Source organism: Quercus robur, chromosome 10 (assembly GCF_932294415.1).
Source record: "Quercus robur chromosome 10, dhQueRobu3.1, whole genome shotgun sequence".
In the NCBI taxonomy this organism is placed as follows: domain Eukaryota; kingdom Viridiplantae; phylum Streptophyta; class Magnoliopsida; order Fagales; family Fagaceae; genus Quercus; species Quercus robur.
In genome coordinates this window covers 43082982-43098703 of record NC_065543.1, presented here as the reverse complement: position 1 = coordinate 43098703, position 15722 = coordinate 43082982, and the positions used below count along the sequence as shown (strand labels likewise).

General features: G+C 34.1%; 2 protein-coding genes and 1 pseudogene across 3 annotated transcripts; all 3 read right to left on the bottom strand.

Annotated features, from left to right (window-relative positions):
- Positions 1-739: 739 nt before the first annotated feature.
- LOC126702248 (protein NUCLEAR FUSION DEFECTIVE 4-like) lies at positions 740-4083 on the bottom strand. Of its 2 annotated transcripts, XR_007647691.1 has the most exons (3): positions 3458-4083; positions 1672-2916; positions 740-1177 (listed from the first exon to the last, which is right to left on the bottom strand). XR_007647691.1 is itself a non-coding variant. In XM_050400920.1 (2 exons), exons 1-2 carry the CDS (start codon positions 3917-3919, stop codon positions 1750-1752), a joined length of 1629 nt encoding a protein of 542 aa, XP_050256877.1. In that variant the 5' UTR covers positions 3920-4083; the 3' UTR covers positions 1649-1749. The 2 variants fall into 2 exon arrangements, 1 of the variants encoding a protein (XP_050256877.1); XM_050400920.1 differs by lacking the exon at positions 740-1177 and having other exon boundaries at positions 1649-2916.
- Positions 4084-5174: 1091 nt separating this feature from the next.
- Positions 5175-8602, bottom strand: LOC126702250 (protein NUCLEAR FUSION DEFECTIVE 4-like; annotated as a pseudogene).
- Positions 8603-13834: 5232 nt separating this feature from the next.
- Positions 13835-14947, bottom strand: LOC126704208 (protein NUCLEAR FUSION DEFECTIVE 4-like). Its single transcript, XM_050403229.1, has one exon. It carries the CDS (start codon positions 14945-14947, stop codon positions 13835-13837), a length of 1113 nt encoding a protein of 370 aa, XP_050259186.1.
- Positions 14948-15722: the final 775 nt, after the last annotated feature.

Here is a 15722-nt window from a genome sequence, read left to right as displayed (position 1 = left end):
AACAATCGTTATTGGATTTTTCCGAAAATACAACAAATCCATAATCTAAAGAAGTATCAAGAATTAAGTTAAAGATGTTTATATAGGTTTTCAGTTAGCTGTTAGCTCAACTTATTCTAATTAAGAATTTGACTTCGAATTGCGTTTACCTAAAAAAAAGTAATTGGTTTCTTAAACTAATGATAAAGAATTAATAGTTATCATTAAGCTATAGATTCAAATCCTATTGTATTTAAAATAAATAATAAAAGACCATAGACTAAGTTTCATTTTCTTACCGTTCGATGGTAAACCCAAAAACAACCATCATCAATGGCAAAGTATCAAACCATCTTTAGTTTCATATGCATGTTGCAGACTCTGGACAAATTTATGTTTAGGAGTCAACTTAAGTAGATTCTTAATCCGATGAAAAGAAAATCTCGCAGACCATATCATTTAATTCCATGGTCGTGACAAGAAATTGTAATCAATTTTTTTTTTAATTTTTTTATTATTATAACAAGTGAGAAAAATAAATAAATAAATAACTTTGATTCTAGCTAGATAAACCGGAGCAGTGCCTCCACAAGGCTTGTGACTGTTATTTTAATATTATTATTATTTTTTTTTTTTTGGGGTCTTGAAAGATACTTGTGTGACTTTATTCTTTTTTGATGAACGAGAAGATTGCATTGCATCAAATGAATAGAGTACAAAGTTCAAGTAACAACACTTAATAGCAAAACTAGAACACCAATAAACTCTAAAATTAACTCATATACAAGGGAGACAATCACTTGGCCACAACAAGGGAAAGGAATTAAAGAACATCACAAAATTCCCCATGCACATCACAAAATTCAACTGATTAAAGAACATCTAAAGAAATTCCCCATATACATCACAAGATTCTGTTTTAGATAGAATTAGTAAAATAGTCATTCCCTTCAACTTTCCTTCTAACTTCCCACTTGATCAAGTGAAGGATATTTTCTTCAACATAAATTCTCCCTTGGTGAAACATTACATTCCCTACTGCCAAATGTGATATACAACAGACCACAAGGCTAAGTGGAATACATTGGATCTAAGGCTCTTACCTTTGGCATGTCTTTCACCCCAAGCCATTATCTCATCCTAACAAAAGTTAGGGTGCTTCACCATGCACCAACTGATGAGAGTCCTACATAATCTCCTAGAAAAAGAGAAATCAAAGAAGAGGTGCATTATGTATCTGCATTAAAGACCCAATTAATTAAGCCTTCTTTCCTTGGTTGACAATCTATTCAACATGACCAGCCAACCAATGAAGGCCTGCTTGGGAATTACTTGTATACATTAACATTTACAGAATTTTTACAATTAATTGCAATAATTTTTGTTTTTTCTTCTTTTTTAATTTTTAACTTTCTACAGTATTGTGAATAGAGACACTATTTATTCATTTTAAAATAATAAAAATAAAAGACTTTAACAATATAACATTCAGAGTAAATTATGAATTGATTTTTTTTTTTTTTTGAGGAACCAAATTATGAATTGATTAGGGTAAGGTAAGAGACATTTCATATTTCTTTCACACCACCCTCCCTTATGCCAGGGATCCTCCGAGGACTCGTCTTATAGGAAGAGTAATGCACATGAAACTGATGAAAGCAACAATAAATGGTCCGAAAACAAGCTACCCACCTGTAATGCAAGAAAAAACAAGGATGGCCTCAGCCATGACCTTATACACAAAGTTTGCATATATAGTTATTTACTCCATCATTTAACAGAGTCCTTTAATCTCCTCAGCGAATAGAACCTCTTAGTACGAATGAATAATGCAATGGCCAAAAGAAACCCCAGAAGAGCCAAGGATGCCATGATTAAAAGAGATAACATAAAGCAACGAGTGCCAAAGCATGAGTGATCATCACCACCTGCTTCCTTATCGTAAATATAGCCCATAAGTTTGACAGAGAAAATATAAGATCCAACAGAAGATGCTAGGGTAATAGCGCCGAAAATAGTACCCATATGCCTAACACCAAATATATCCGAAGTAATTGTGGGAATTAATGACCACAGAGAACCATCACAAATGCCTATTAGGATAGAACCCACATATAATATTCTAGGAAATCCAGAAGCAATAACGATGAGGCCAATAATCATTGTTGCTAGAGTAATAGCCATCAACAATGGTCTTGCCCAGCCTCTTGTGTGTAGTAAATAATCTGACAAATAACCAGCTCCAACACGGCCAAGACAATCCCATATACTCCATAAAGAGACCAAATTATTCACCTCCACACTAGTGTAATTGAGAGATTGTCCCATTTGGCTCAAGTTGTTTATCACAGCCACTGTAGAGCCCATTCCACATATCATCGCAATAAACAACAACCAAAAGTTTACAGAGCACATGGCTTGCAAAAGATTCATGCCTACTTCATCAAACAGAATTTTGTCATCTAGAGCAACACTAGGCAGTTCATGGTATGCCATATCCTCGGGTACAGAGGAGTCAGAGGAGGATCGCAGTAACTCAGGGTGTCCTCTTAATGGATTACTGTCAAAGGAAAGCGTTTCTAGAACTCTCTTGGAGTCCTCATTCTGGGCTCTGATTGAAATTCCAATTGGCGATGCGAGTAGAAGCAAGAGAAGTATAAAGGTGACTCTGTGTGCCCATAATGGAAAAGTGAAGATATTTTCCAAAATTATTATAATCATGAGATAACCAGCAATGATCAGAGCAACAGCAAAGAAACCATTCAAGTGCTTCTTGTCATCACCTGTGTTTGTTTTATAAATTTTTACCAAGAGCATAAGCACAAGGGAGATGAGTGTAGGCAACAGAGCAAGCATTAGAAGGAATTTACTCGGCTCGCCCTCGTAGAATGTGTTATATGCACGGATTAGTATTGCTCCACTAATCCCAGAAAATCCCTGGGAAAGAAAGTAATATCACAGGCATAGCATATATACATAGCTCAAGCAAGAGGCCAAACTTATTTTTGTTCTTAAAAGAAGTCATATTTATGCCTAGTTTAAGCAATCATATTATTAGGTTGCTAAAGAGTATAATAGTATATATTATTGACAAGAATCATTTTTATTTTTTACCTTTATGCTTCAATCAAACGGGAGGTCATAAATAAATAAATATATATATATATATATATATGACCTAAGAAATAAATAAATAAATAAATTGGAAATTTCTTAGTTATAGTGTATTAGCAATGTAAACTTATATCGTAAAAACGTAAAATACGAGTAATATTGTTCGTATTTGCGCAAAAAAAAATATCTATAATATTATACATGTCTCTACAATAAAAGTTTACATCGATAGTTCAATATAAACGACTTTCTTTCTGTCTATAATGTTATTGATGTGATGCAAATCATATTAATTGCGACTCAAATTTATTGGTTTACTCAATTTATATATGCATTTTATAAAAATATCATATATGAAATGTACCTTCATTATGCCCACAATGGTCCCACTATAATCAGGGAAGTTTTGCACACCTGAAACTGTATTGGCTGTGTTAAAGAACGGCATAGATTGACTCGACAAGTACATGAAGAGACACATCAAAGGCACCGGAGGCCGTTTGATTAATCCCACGACAGAAGCCCATGTTAGAAAATAGCCCAAGAAATTCTGGCTTGCTCCGGCCAGGAGAACCGCCCATGGCCCACCGAAACCAGAGTGATTACTACCGTTTGTTACGGCGGAGTAGAGGAGCCCAGCTAGGACACCACCGATTGATCCAATGTCTCTGAAAACGGCCATAGTTTCGAGCGTTGATTGGTCGTAGCCTTGGCTTGATTTCAGAACAGAGGAGTAGACGCTGAAGGTGTAAACACCGCAGCTACACTGAATCCACATGCTTGCCACCGTCGCCATCCATTTGTTACTCAGTACCCTCTCCATCATCCCTGCAACTTTTTTCTATGGTTTTTTCTTGCCTTTAACTCTAAGGCTATTATTAATTGTGTTTTTTTTCTTTTAAGATAGGATAGAATTCAACTTACTGATGATTATATTCTATTATCAAAGGGAATTCAACTTCAGATACTAATGCTGTTATGTTTTAAAAAGTTTTGAAAGACTAGTAACGACTATTTCTAAGAGATAAAAATACAATTTACTCCTCTAAAATGCTTTTCCTTTTTTATATTTTTTGAAGATAATTACCTTTTGAAAAGCTAGATAGTGAAAGGCAAGTAATAATAGAAGACAGTACCCAAAGAATATCGAAGCACCTACCTTAAAGATGCCCATAATGGTCCTACTTGATTTGAGGAAAGTTTTGGACAGTAACCAAATTGGCTGTGGCAAAGAAAACAGTAGCATGGTTAGAAAAGAATACAAACCAACACATCAACGCCATCGGTTGTCGTTGGATCAATCCCCCCACACAAGTCCACATCATAAAATACCCAAATAAAATTCTAATGCAACTCACCAACCCACAAAAACCAACTTGTAATATTGGGTTAATTAAGTTGCTTTGTCAAGACAATAGGTTGGATGCACGCACACCTGTTTGTGGCCTACAAAGAGGCAATGTCTTACACATAAATGAGGTATTATTGGGTACACATGAGTTAAAAACTATCAACCCAAACCCAATTCAACTCAAGACTCTCAACAAAATTTCAACCTACGAAAACCAACTAGAGACATTGGGTTGGGTTGCTTTGTTGGCCTTCAGGTTGATAGGTTAGATGCACATGCCTATTTTATGTCCACAAAGACACAATGACTCATGCATAAAAGAAGGATTGTTGGGTATACACATGTAAATAAAAATTTCACACAAAAAAAGTAAAGAAATTGAAGAATTATTAATATAACATAATTGCCCAAATCCACATGCTTAAAGTTTTGGGTTACATGATGTACCTTATATGTATCATATTAACTTCTTAGTTGAAGTCTTCCCACAATATTTTGTCCAAATAGTTTCAAAAAAATATTTTGTCCAAATGGGTCACACATAGTTTGAATAGTTTGCATTCCAATATAGGGTGTTATGAGTTAGATTTATTATTTATGAGATAAAAAATTAATATTATAATAGGAAAAATCACATAAAAATAATAAGATTGCTGAAATCAACTGAGACCTTAGGGAAAAAAAAAATCAAACCAAACCAAACCAAAACAAAACACACATACCCCTTCAACCATATAAGTATCCAGATAACATGCTAAGGAGCAAAAACGATGAATGCCTAAGTTATTAGCTTTTCTCTGTACACAAATTTGATATATTTCTTCTCATTATCTTAAATAATGCTTTAATCTTCTAATCACAACCAACTGATAGAACTGCCTGGTACGAAAGAACAATGCAATAGCAGCAAGACACCCCAAGAGAGCCAGAAAGGCCATGATTAGAAAAGATAGCAGAAAGCAGTGAGTACCAAAGCAGGAATGATCTTCACCAGCAGCTTGCGTGTCATAAATGTACCCAATAACTCTCAACGAGAAAATATAAGATCCAACTGGACAGGCTAAACCAATAGCATTGAAAATAGTACCCAAGTGCCTAACACCAAATATCTCCGAAGTAATCGTGGGCATTAGTGACCACAGTGAACCATAACAAAGACTCACTAGGATCGAAACTATGTATAAAATTCCAGGAAAATTGGAAGCAAAAACAATGTGGCTAGTAGTCATTGCTGCTAGAGAAATAGCCATCAACAATGGCCTTGTCCAACCTCTTGTGTGTAGCAAATAATCTGATAAATACCCAACTCCAATACGCCCAACAAAATTACATATACTCCATAAAGTGACCAAATTATTCACCTCCACAGCAGTGTAATTGAGAGATTTCCCTATTTGGCTGAGGTTTTTACTACAGCTACCCCAGAGCCCATTCCACATACCATGGCTATAAACAACAACCAGAAGTTTATGGTACGCAAGGCTTGCAAAAGATTCATGCCCTGATCTTCATAAGGCAGAATTTTGTCATCTAAAGCATCATGAACTTGACCTTCTCCATCAGGCAGTTCGTGATATTCTAGACTATCCTTAGCTTGGTTCTCCTTTGAATGATTACTTTCACTAGAAAACATTGGTGAAAATCTCATGGAGTCCTCCCTCTGGGCTTTGATTGCAATTCCAAGTGGTGATGCAAGTAGAAGCAACATAAAGATAAACGTAATAATGTGCGCCCATAATGGCAAACTAAAAATATTTTCCAAAATTAGTATGATCATGAGATAACCAGCAATGATCAGAGCAACTATAGGGAAACCATTCAATCGCCTCACATCATCAACTGTATTTGCTTCATAGATTCTCACAAAAGACATAAGCACAATAGAGACGAATGTAGGCAATAGAGCAAGCATGAGAATGAGAGTGCTCGGCTTTCCCTTGCAGAATATGCTGTACGCTTGGACCATAATTGCTCCACTTATACCGAGAAAGCCCTTTCATCCAAAATTTTGATGTAATTGGCCGTGAGTGTATAGAAAAAAAAATAGTAAGTATATGTAAAAATAATAAACAATTACTCACAATTTACCGTACTAAAATTGTAATAAAAATTGTGCTTCTAAAGCAATTCATATTTAAATTAATGAAAATTACTTACTTGGGTGCACTATATTATATTTTTCAATTAAGATAAAACTCTTGGTATTTATGAATAAATGCAACCAGTATTGGCATTTACATTAGGCTCTACACATACATCTATATCCATCTCAGTACTACATCACTATTACAATTAAATACCATTTCCTTTCTACATGCATGTTTGTTCATTCAAATTTGTAATCCCAAAATCCACAACCAAATACAATATATATATATATATATATATATATATATATATATATATATATATAAATTATTTAGTATTTTTTATGATCGAGCAATAACTTAATAGAGGTATTGAGTTACTATTTATTTGTTAAATTTTCACGTGCTAGTTTGTTGAGCTTGATGAACTATCATTTTAATTTTAAAAAAATTGAAATGTTAATTTATATGCTAATGCTGTTATGTTTTAAAAGTTTTGAAGACTAGTAAGCACTATTTCTAACTAAGAGACACAAATACAATTTACCCTTCTAAATAGCTTTTCATTATTATTATTATTATTATTATTATTATTTTTTTTTTTTTTTTTTTTTTTGTTGTGTAAGGAGATAATAACTTTTTAAAAGAGAAATTTTAGTGCCACAAAAAGTTTCACAATTTTTACCATATCTTGTCATGTGACGAATTATGAATAGTAGAAAAAATTTAGTGACCTCTAAATTTAGAGATGAAGAAAAACGTTGGAGACCGCCCTCTGTGGATCGAGTTAGTAAAAATTAACTTCGATGGTGCGGTGTTTGTGAATGAAAATAAGTCTGGGATTGGCGTGGTTATAAGGAACGAGGGAGGCTTGGTTCTAGCGTCCTGTGCAAAGAAAATTCTAGTGGCATACAGTGGGTGTGAGATAGAAACCATGACAGCAGCTGCTACTCTTTCTTTCGCTTCAGATATCAGCATTAAACGAGCTATCCTGGAGGGTGACTCATTAGCAGTGATAAAAGCGTTAAGGGAGGACGCTAGCAGTTTATCTCCTTTTGGTCTGTTGTTAGATGATGTCAAGTCTTTAGCTAATAGTTTTGAGGAATTATCTTACTCTCACACTAGGAGAGAAGGTAATCAAGTAGCGCATGGTCTGGCTAAACATGCAAAAAGCATTCTAGATTTTGTAGTGTGAATGGAAGATGTTTCACCACAGTTACTTTCAGTTGCACAAGCCGATTTGATAGGCGTTCATTAATAAAATTTCAATTTTTCCCCCCCAAAAAAAAAAATTTAGAGGGTTCATAAAGTCCACATCTCTGTGGCTCATAATTTCCCACGTAACCAGCTATTAGGAAACTTGTGAAACTAACATTCTTCTTTTAAAAGCTAGATAGTGAAAGGCAAGTATTAATAATAGAAGGGAGAGGCCAAAGAATATTGAAGCACCTACCTTTAAGATGCCCACAATGGTCCCACTGGATTGAGGGAAGAACGGAGTAGCCAAAGAATATTGAAGCACCTACCTTTAAGATGCCCACAATGGTCCCACTGGATTGAGGGAAGTTTCGGACTCCGGTAACCAAATTGGCTGTGGCAAAGAAAACCGCAGCATGGTTAGGCCACATGTACCACCCATGGCCCACCACGCCACCGGTGGCCGTTGGATCAATCCCACCACAGAAGCCCACATCATAAAATACCCAAGGAAATTCTGGATCGCACCGGCCACATGTACCACCCATGGCCCACCACGACTCCAGATGGAAGGGTTATTATTAACTGTTACGGCTGAGTAGAGAAGCCCAGCTAAGATCCCTGAGTTGCTGCCAAAGTCCTTGAAGAATGCCACGGTGTCAAGCGTTGATTGGTCGTAACCTTGGCTTGATTTCAGAACTGAGGAGTAGATGCTGAAAGTGTCTGCGCCACAGCTACACAGAATCCATATGCTTGCCACCGTGGCTATCCATTTGCTGCTGCTAATTCTAAGCCTCCACATGTTTTTTCTTGTCTAAAAAAAAAAAAAAAGAAAAGAGTCTTTCCTATGTTTTTGAATTCTCGTTCTTGGAGAGTAGCTCTTATTATATTATACTATTGCACGCGCGCATGAGCTTGTGTTTGAGTGTTTCACTCGTTTAATACAACAACCCTGATCGTGTTTCACCATTTTGGGCTTTAATGAAAGTCCATGATTAGATTCTTCGAAAAACAACAGGAACCTGGGCCCTGGAGTCCTCGATGGAAGATATTTTGAATATCGTAAACAATTTAATAATTTACTATTCTTTTTTTTTTCATCTCTGAGTCATTCTATCTGAATGACTCGCTCACTCACATCACATACCAGTTTGGGATAGAAAGTGAAGTAGGTGGCCTATGGCTAAAAGTCAGATAAGAAAAAGACCCAATGCTAGCAATGGGATGGGCCAAAGCTTTCTGTAGCTAGCTAAAATCTCACGCAACAAAATTAAACAAAAGAAATTTAATATTAGAAACTAAAAGAAATTGTTATAACTAGTTTATTTGTGGGAAAATGAATTTTTAGAGAGGAAGTCACAGTTGAGTTGAGTACTCAAATGGGAAGAATGTCCGAGGATGCTTGACTGGTTCAATAGGACCTAACTTATTTAATGATTACCACACAAAGCGCAACTTGTAGGGTTGATCGGATGTACTATGAAGGTTTAGTCATACGACAATGGCTAGATTTTTTGCGTAATATAAGAGTAAAGGCTTATGATTTTGTATACCTTTATTAGAATGATGCTTGAGTATCTATAGGGTTTCCTTTGGGCTTGACCATGTTTGGAGTTAATGGGCTCCCCCTGCATTCTCAAGTTAGGGGTCCAAGCGTATCTCTTCCTCCCCCAGATTCATTATAGTGATAATCTCAATTATTGCTAGCGTTTTACTTGGACCAAGTTATCATGATTGCTTCCTTAAAGAGACTTGTCAAGGGTTGTTAATTTCTCTATTAACAAGCTTTGAACATATACTTACAAATTACACTATCTAACTTTTCTCAAAGTCAATTCAATCTTGTAACATCTGATTTATTCATTTTAATCTCATAACTTTTACTTCTACTCAATACGGTTTTTTGGTCTAATTCTGTCATATTGTGTTGTTATGTGTCCTAAATACAATGTTACTTTAGGTCACTACATGGCAACTACTTTAATGGAAGCATACAGAAAGAATACACAAAAAAAAAACGAATGAAATTTATATGAAAATGATAACATTTTAATAATTTTAGAGGTGCTAATGATTTTATGTATTAAAAAATTGATTATCGATTCAAGAAGGTCAAGAACTAATGTACATATAGGAACAATTGAATGGTGGACTCAATGGACTTGAAGGACATGCCATCAATCCAAAGGTCTCATGCTCCATTCATCACATCATCGGTTCATGAGATGTTTCAAGATATCTAGTTAATAAAAAGTGAAATAATCTTATCAAACTTAGAAAGCAAGTTCCTTGTATAAAAAAATGTTGATGTACCCCCTTTATTATTATTATAATTATAATTATTTGAAAAATGATGTGGCTTCGTTATGCTCATGATGGTCCCACCAAATTGAGGGAAGTCGTGCGCAACAATAATTACATTGGCCATAGTTAAGTAAAGAAAGTCACTGAATGAGTTAACAAGAACAGGAAGAAACACATCAACGGCACCAAAGGCCGTTGGAATAATCCCACCGCACAAGCCCATATCACCTCAATAAGGTTTGGATCGCCCCCACCAAGTGGACTTCTCTCTCTCTCTCTCTCTCTCTCCTGTTATTCTTTGATAGGTCGACAGTTAGAATCAAGTTTAAGGAATAGTCAAGTATGAAACTCATGCCAATGGATGACCAATTGGCTAGCAAGTACGGTGCTTCTTTTTAAACAATAAAGCGATGTAATTAATAAGTGAAATTAAATGATGGTGTAATTATGAAAAAATTATACCTCATATCCTATATATATATCATCTCTCTCACAGCAGGTGAACCCACTGATATGCGAGACTTACTTGCTGTGAGAGAGATGTTACATATACTCGATATAAAGTATACTTTCTCATAATTATGACCCAAAGCATTCAGTAACAACATTGAGAACATTAAGATTAGTTGCAAAATATTTTAAAAGCATTGGAGTTTGCTTTGTTGTGACTTATATTAGTGTTGATTTAGATCTGCATGTAAATCATGTCAAAATAAGTGAAAAATGACATGAGTTTGCCTCAAGAAGTGCTAGCAAAATGATATTAATGCATTTAGAAACATTCAGATCAAAAGCAGTGTGCTTGACAAAATTAAAATAACATGCTTAATAAAATCTTAATTTTTCATCCAGCAAAGCTAGGATAATATTTTAGTGAAGTGAAAGTAAAGTTTCTAATAAAGCTAGAACAATGGCATCTAGCAATGGTGATCAAATGTATTCAATGAAATCCAAATAAATGTGTCCTGCATGGCTAAGTTGGCAATATCCAAATGGTTCAATAAACTTAAATGAATATGTCCAGTAAAAGTAAGAAAATGTCCATCATTGCTAAGCAAGCATTTTCAGCCATTTTCAGCCAGCAATAGTAACAAGATTAGAATATTTCTCATAGTCTAGTGAAAAGTGTCCAGTAATGTCAAGTAAAAGGATTAACACAGTGATTAAAAAAAAGGATTAACACAATAGAGTAAACATCTACTGCACAGTAACATAAACTTCAACTGTGAAATTATCAAATTACATAAACATGATGATTATCAAAGAAAATATATATAATAAACTAAATTTAAATGATTAAGAGGAGAGGAGAGGGATTAGAGAGGGGGAGAACAAAATGTTGACAGTGCACGCCAATAATAAGTGAATTCCCTCCCATTTTTATCCGGTATGAGACACGTGCATTTTTTTTCCTTTAAATACAATCATACATCTAAATAAATATTCAAGCAAATTGAAAAATTCAATGGAAGGGGGTCATATCCCATTTGTCACTTTGCATATAATGTACGTATTTATGAGCGCCATTAATTGAATTTGTGGCAAAGTTATAATTTTTTTAATAATAGTCCAAACTTATACTATTCTTAAGAAAAAAATAAATAATAAAAAGTCCTCAAAGATTTTTAAAATCATAAATTTAAGTAGGTAGTTGATGATCATGATAGTGACAATCTTTATTATTGGTGGCATTTTTCTTGGACCAAAGTTATCAACTTATAATCATATTGGTGTCCTCAAAGAGTCTTGCCAACTTGCCACTGATTCTTTCTTTATTAAAAAAAAAGTTAACATATAATATCTGAATATCATATAGAACTCTTATCTAATACATCAATACGGACATGAATCATTATAAATAAACAAATAAAAAATGCTTGATGAATTCCAACCCTTGAGACTTTGATATTTTTGAAAAATTATGGATCAAATCTTATTAATTAAAAGTCCACCAACCAAGTTTTCTTCTTTATGACCAGAGTTGTAAATAAATAAAAAGTGCTTGATGAATTCCAACCTTTGAGACCTTGATATTTTTGAAAAATTATGGATCAAATTTTAAATAAAAGTCCACCAACGAAATTTGCTTCTTTATGACCAGAGTTGGCATATGCTTCCCCCTTTCTCTCACTGGGAGCTGAATTTGGCATTTATTTTGTTTGAAATGAAGATAATTCATTTCATAGTTAAAAGTTATTTCTTAAATAATATGACGCTGAAAGCTCTTTGAAATTTTTACTATTTAATTTGAATCGTCAAATGTTTCAACCTTAAATCCTTTATACTATATGTTAGACATAGTGACAATGTAAAGTATCAATGACACTACATTGAATCCTTGATGGCAGATGGCTTGATGGAGAGAAGACTTCAATTTCCAAAGCCTCAAGAAATGTAATTCAACCTTACCATAAAGCAGGAAACTCCTCCAGTTTTGTTGGAACAGTTTCTGTTGCCCTAAACTATGATATGCCCTGCTATGTTATAAAGGAACATAAATTCTGAACCTCATAGAAAGTGATATTCGTGTGTTTTCTAAGAAATGAAAGGTATATTTAGTTATTAAAATATTAAGATAGTATCAAAGATCAGAGATCAAAACCATTTTTTTTTTTTTTTTTTCAAACTTGGGTTGAAGGATTTCTGGATACAGGGAGGGTTTCCTACTGGGTAGCCCTATCTTTAGAGAGAGAAATTTTTTGTTACTTTATTAAGCATTTCAAACAGCAATAGTTACCTACAAATGCACTCCTTTTTAAATCAGAGTATTTATGAGATTTCCTTGTAAGCTGTTCCTCTTTTTAATTAAATTTTCTAGGTATCCTAGATAGTAGATGCTGAGAGTTTCAAGTCTTTTTCTTTTCCCCTTTTGGTCTGAAATATTAAAATAGGCTGATAATCAAAGAGTTAATAGTTCTATAACATGGGAATTAATGGTTGATACAGCCAAAGATTGAACTTCCATGAATCCGTATGCATATGTTGCAATTTTAGACTAACTTCTTGTCTGACACGATTTTCTATAGAATTTCGGAGATTGTTGGTATTTTTTTATGTTGAGAGCTTACTTTATGTCAAAAAAAATTATAATAAAAGAAAAGAATAGCTTTGTCATAAACCATCATTTAGTCATCTCAAAAAATAAACCATCATTTAGTAGGTATAGGAATTTGACCACTTTCACACTGAGCACGATTCCAAAAATGATGATGATTAATTGAAACTATTAATAATAAATATCAGTAAGGCTCTTTCCTAAATTATCCTTTTCCTTTAAAAAAACAGAGATATCATTCACCCAATTACAAATAAACAATCATATAACACCCAGAACTAATCACAAAGGTTATAGCCTCAGCTAATATTACCTTTACACAAACTTCTCATATTTACTGCTCATCATTTTAAAGAATGCCTAACCTTCTTGGGTTACCTAGTGTACCTTATATGTCATATTAACTTCTAAATTGAAATCTCTTCAAGATGTTTTGTCCAAATCCGTCTTACAATCAACTGATTCAACATCCTGTATAAAATAATTATTCCAATTGTCACGATTAATTGTGACCAATATGCTTGGTTGGAAAAAGTTTGAATAGTTTTCATTTCAATATAGGGTTCTGTGAATTGGATTTGTTATTTGAGCGATACAAGTTTATATAATTATAGGAAAAATCACATAAAAATAACAAGTTATAACTATCCAGATAATAATATCTAATGAGTGAAAAAGATGATTGCCCGAGTTAATAGGGCCCATTTGTTACCATTGTTTAAACAACAGTTTTCAGTACTTCAATCTTCAAATCACAACCAATTGATAGAATCGCCTAGTACGAAAGAACAATGCAATAGCAGCAAGGCACCCCAAGAGAGCTAGGGATGCCATGATTAGAAAAGACAGCGTAAAGCAGTGAGTACCAAAGCAGGAATGATCTTCACCAGTTGCTTGCATGTCATAAATGTACCCAACAACTCTCACAGAGAAAATGTAGGATCCAATAGGACATGCTAAACCAATAGCATTGAAAATAGTACCCATATGCCTAACACCAAATATCTCTGAAGTGATCGTGGGCATTAGTGACCACAGTGAACCATAACAAATGACCACTAGGATCGAACCTATGTATAATATTCCAGGCAAACCAGAAGCAAAAACAATGTGGCCAGTAGTCATTGCTGCTAGAGAAATAGACATCAACAACGGCCTTGTCCAGCCTCTTGTGTGTAGTAAATAATCAGATAAATACCCAACTCCAATACGCCCAACAAAATTCCATATACTCCATAAACTGACCAAATTATCAACCGCCTCAGCAGTGTAATTGAGAGATCTCCCTATTTGGCTGAAGTTATTTATCACAGCTAGTCCCGAGCCCATTCCACATACCATGGCCAAAAACAACAAGAAGAAGTTAATGGTACGCAAGGCTTGCAAAAGATTCATGCTCTCTTCATAAGGAAGAATCTTGTCATCTAAAGCAGCATTAACTTGACCTTCTCCATCGGGTAATTCATGATATGCTAGAGTGTCCTTGGCTGGGTTCTCCTTTGAATGATTACTTTCACTAGAAAACATTTGCAAAAGTCTCTTGGAGTCCTCCATCTGGGCTTTGATTGCAATTCCAAGTGGTGATGCAAGTAGAAGCAACATAAATATAAACATAATAATGTGCGCCCATAATGGCAAACTAAAAATATTTTTCAATACTAGTGTAATCATGAGATAACCAGCAATAATCAGAGCAACAATAGGGAAACCATTCAATTGCTTCACGTCATCAACTATGTTTGCTTCATATATTCTCACAAAAAACATAAGAACAATAGAGACGAACGTAGGCAATAGAGCAAGCATTAAATTGAAATTGCTCGGATTGCCCTCGCAGAATATGTTGTAAACTTGGACCATGATTGCTCCACTTATACCGAGAAAGCCCTGGCAAAGAAAGATAGTATGAAAAATTGTTGTATATTCTGAGAGTATATTCTCTTCCTCTCACGTAAGGTGGCTAGAGGTATGCAATAACAACCCATATAGTACAACGAATGAGAAACCTCTAAACATAACTTTTGTACTACAACTCTACATCATCAAAGTTGTAACAAAAATAGTCATAGAAGAATTCATAATGAGTTAATTAATGAAATCACACCACTAAAACTTAGATACAATTAGGTGTTGTATATTAGATTTTCCAATTAAGATAAAACTTAGATACACTTTTTTAAGTGTAGTATATTAGATTCTCCATTAATTTTTTTTTTTTTTTAAGAAAAATCTATTTGTATTTTATTGATAATCTAGTCACACGCTCATACAACGCGTGGAATTGTTACAATTTTTTGTGTTGACATTTATTATTATTATTTTTGTTTAGTAAAAAGTTTGATACATCTTGCAACCACACAATTGAGTCATTAACTTAAAGAGCTTGCTTCATGCGGCTTTATTTTTTCATATTAACTATTTTGAGTGCTTGTATGAAAGTATATATCATTCTGGTTAGAAAATTGTGAGGACAATAAAATTATTTATAATAGAATTTATGATGTGGTATGTTAAATAACTTATACATTTCAAGATGAGCTTCACATGTTAATAGAAAAAAGTTTTCATGTGCTCAAGTGAATTATTTAAAAGCTTAAGAAAACCATAGTTACATTAATCTCCTAATTTCTATATA

What these genes read in the sequence shown, in the direction of transcription:
- LOC126702248 (XM_050400920.1), bottom strand. Translation starts at nt 3,919, where the DNA reads ATGATGGAGAGGGTACTGAGTAACAAATGGATGGCGACGGTGGCAAGC. An exon ending in CCATTGTGGGCATAATGAAG is followed by an intron (nt 2,917 to 3,457) that starts GTACATTTCATA and finishes TTTCTTTCCCAG; the next exon opens with GGATTTTCTGGGATTAGTGG.
- LOC126704208 (XM_050403229.1), bottom strand. Translation starts at nt 14,947, where the DNA reads ATGGTCCAAGTTTACAACATATTCTGCGAGGGCAATCCGAGCAATTTC.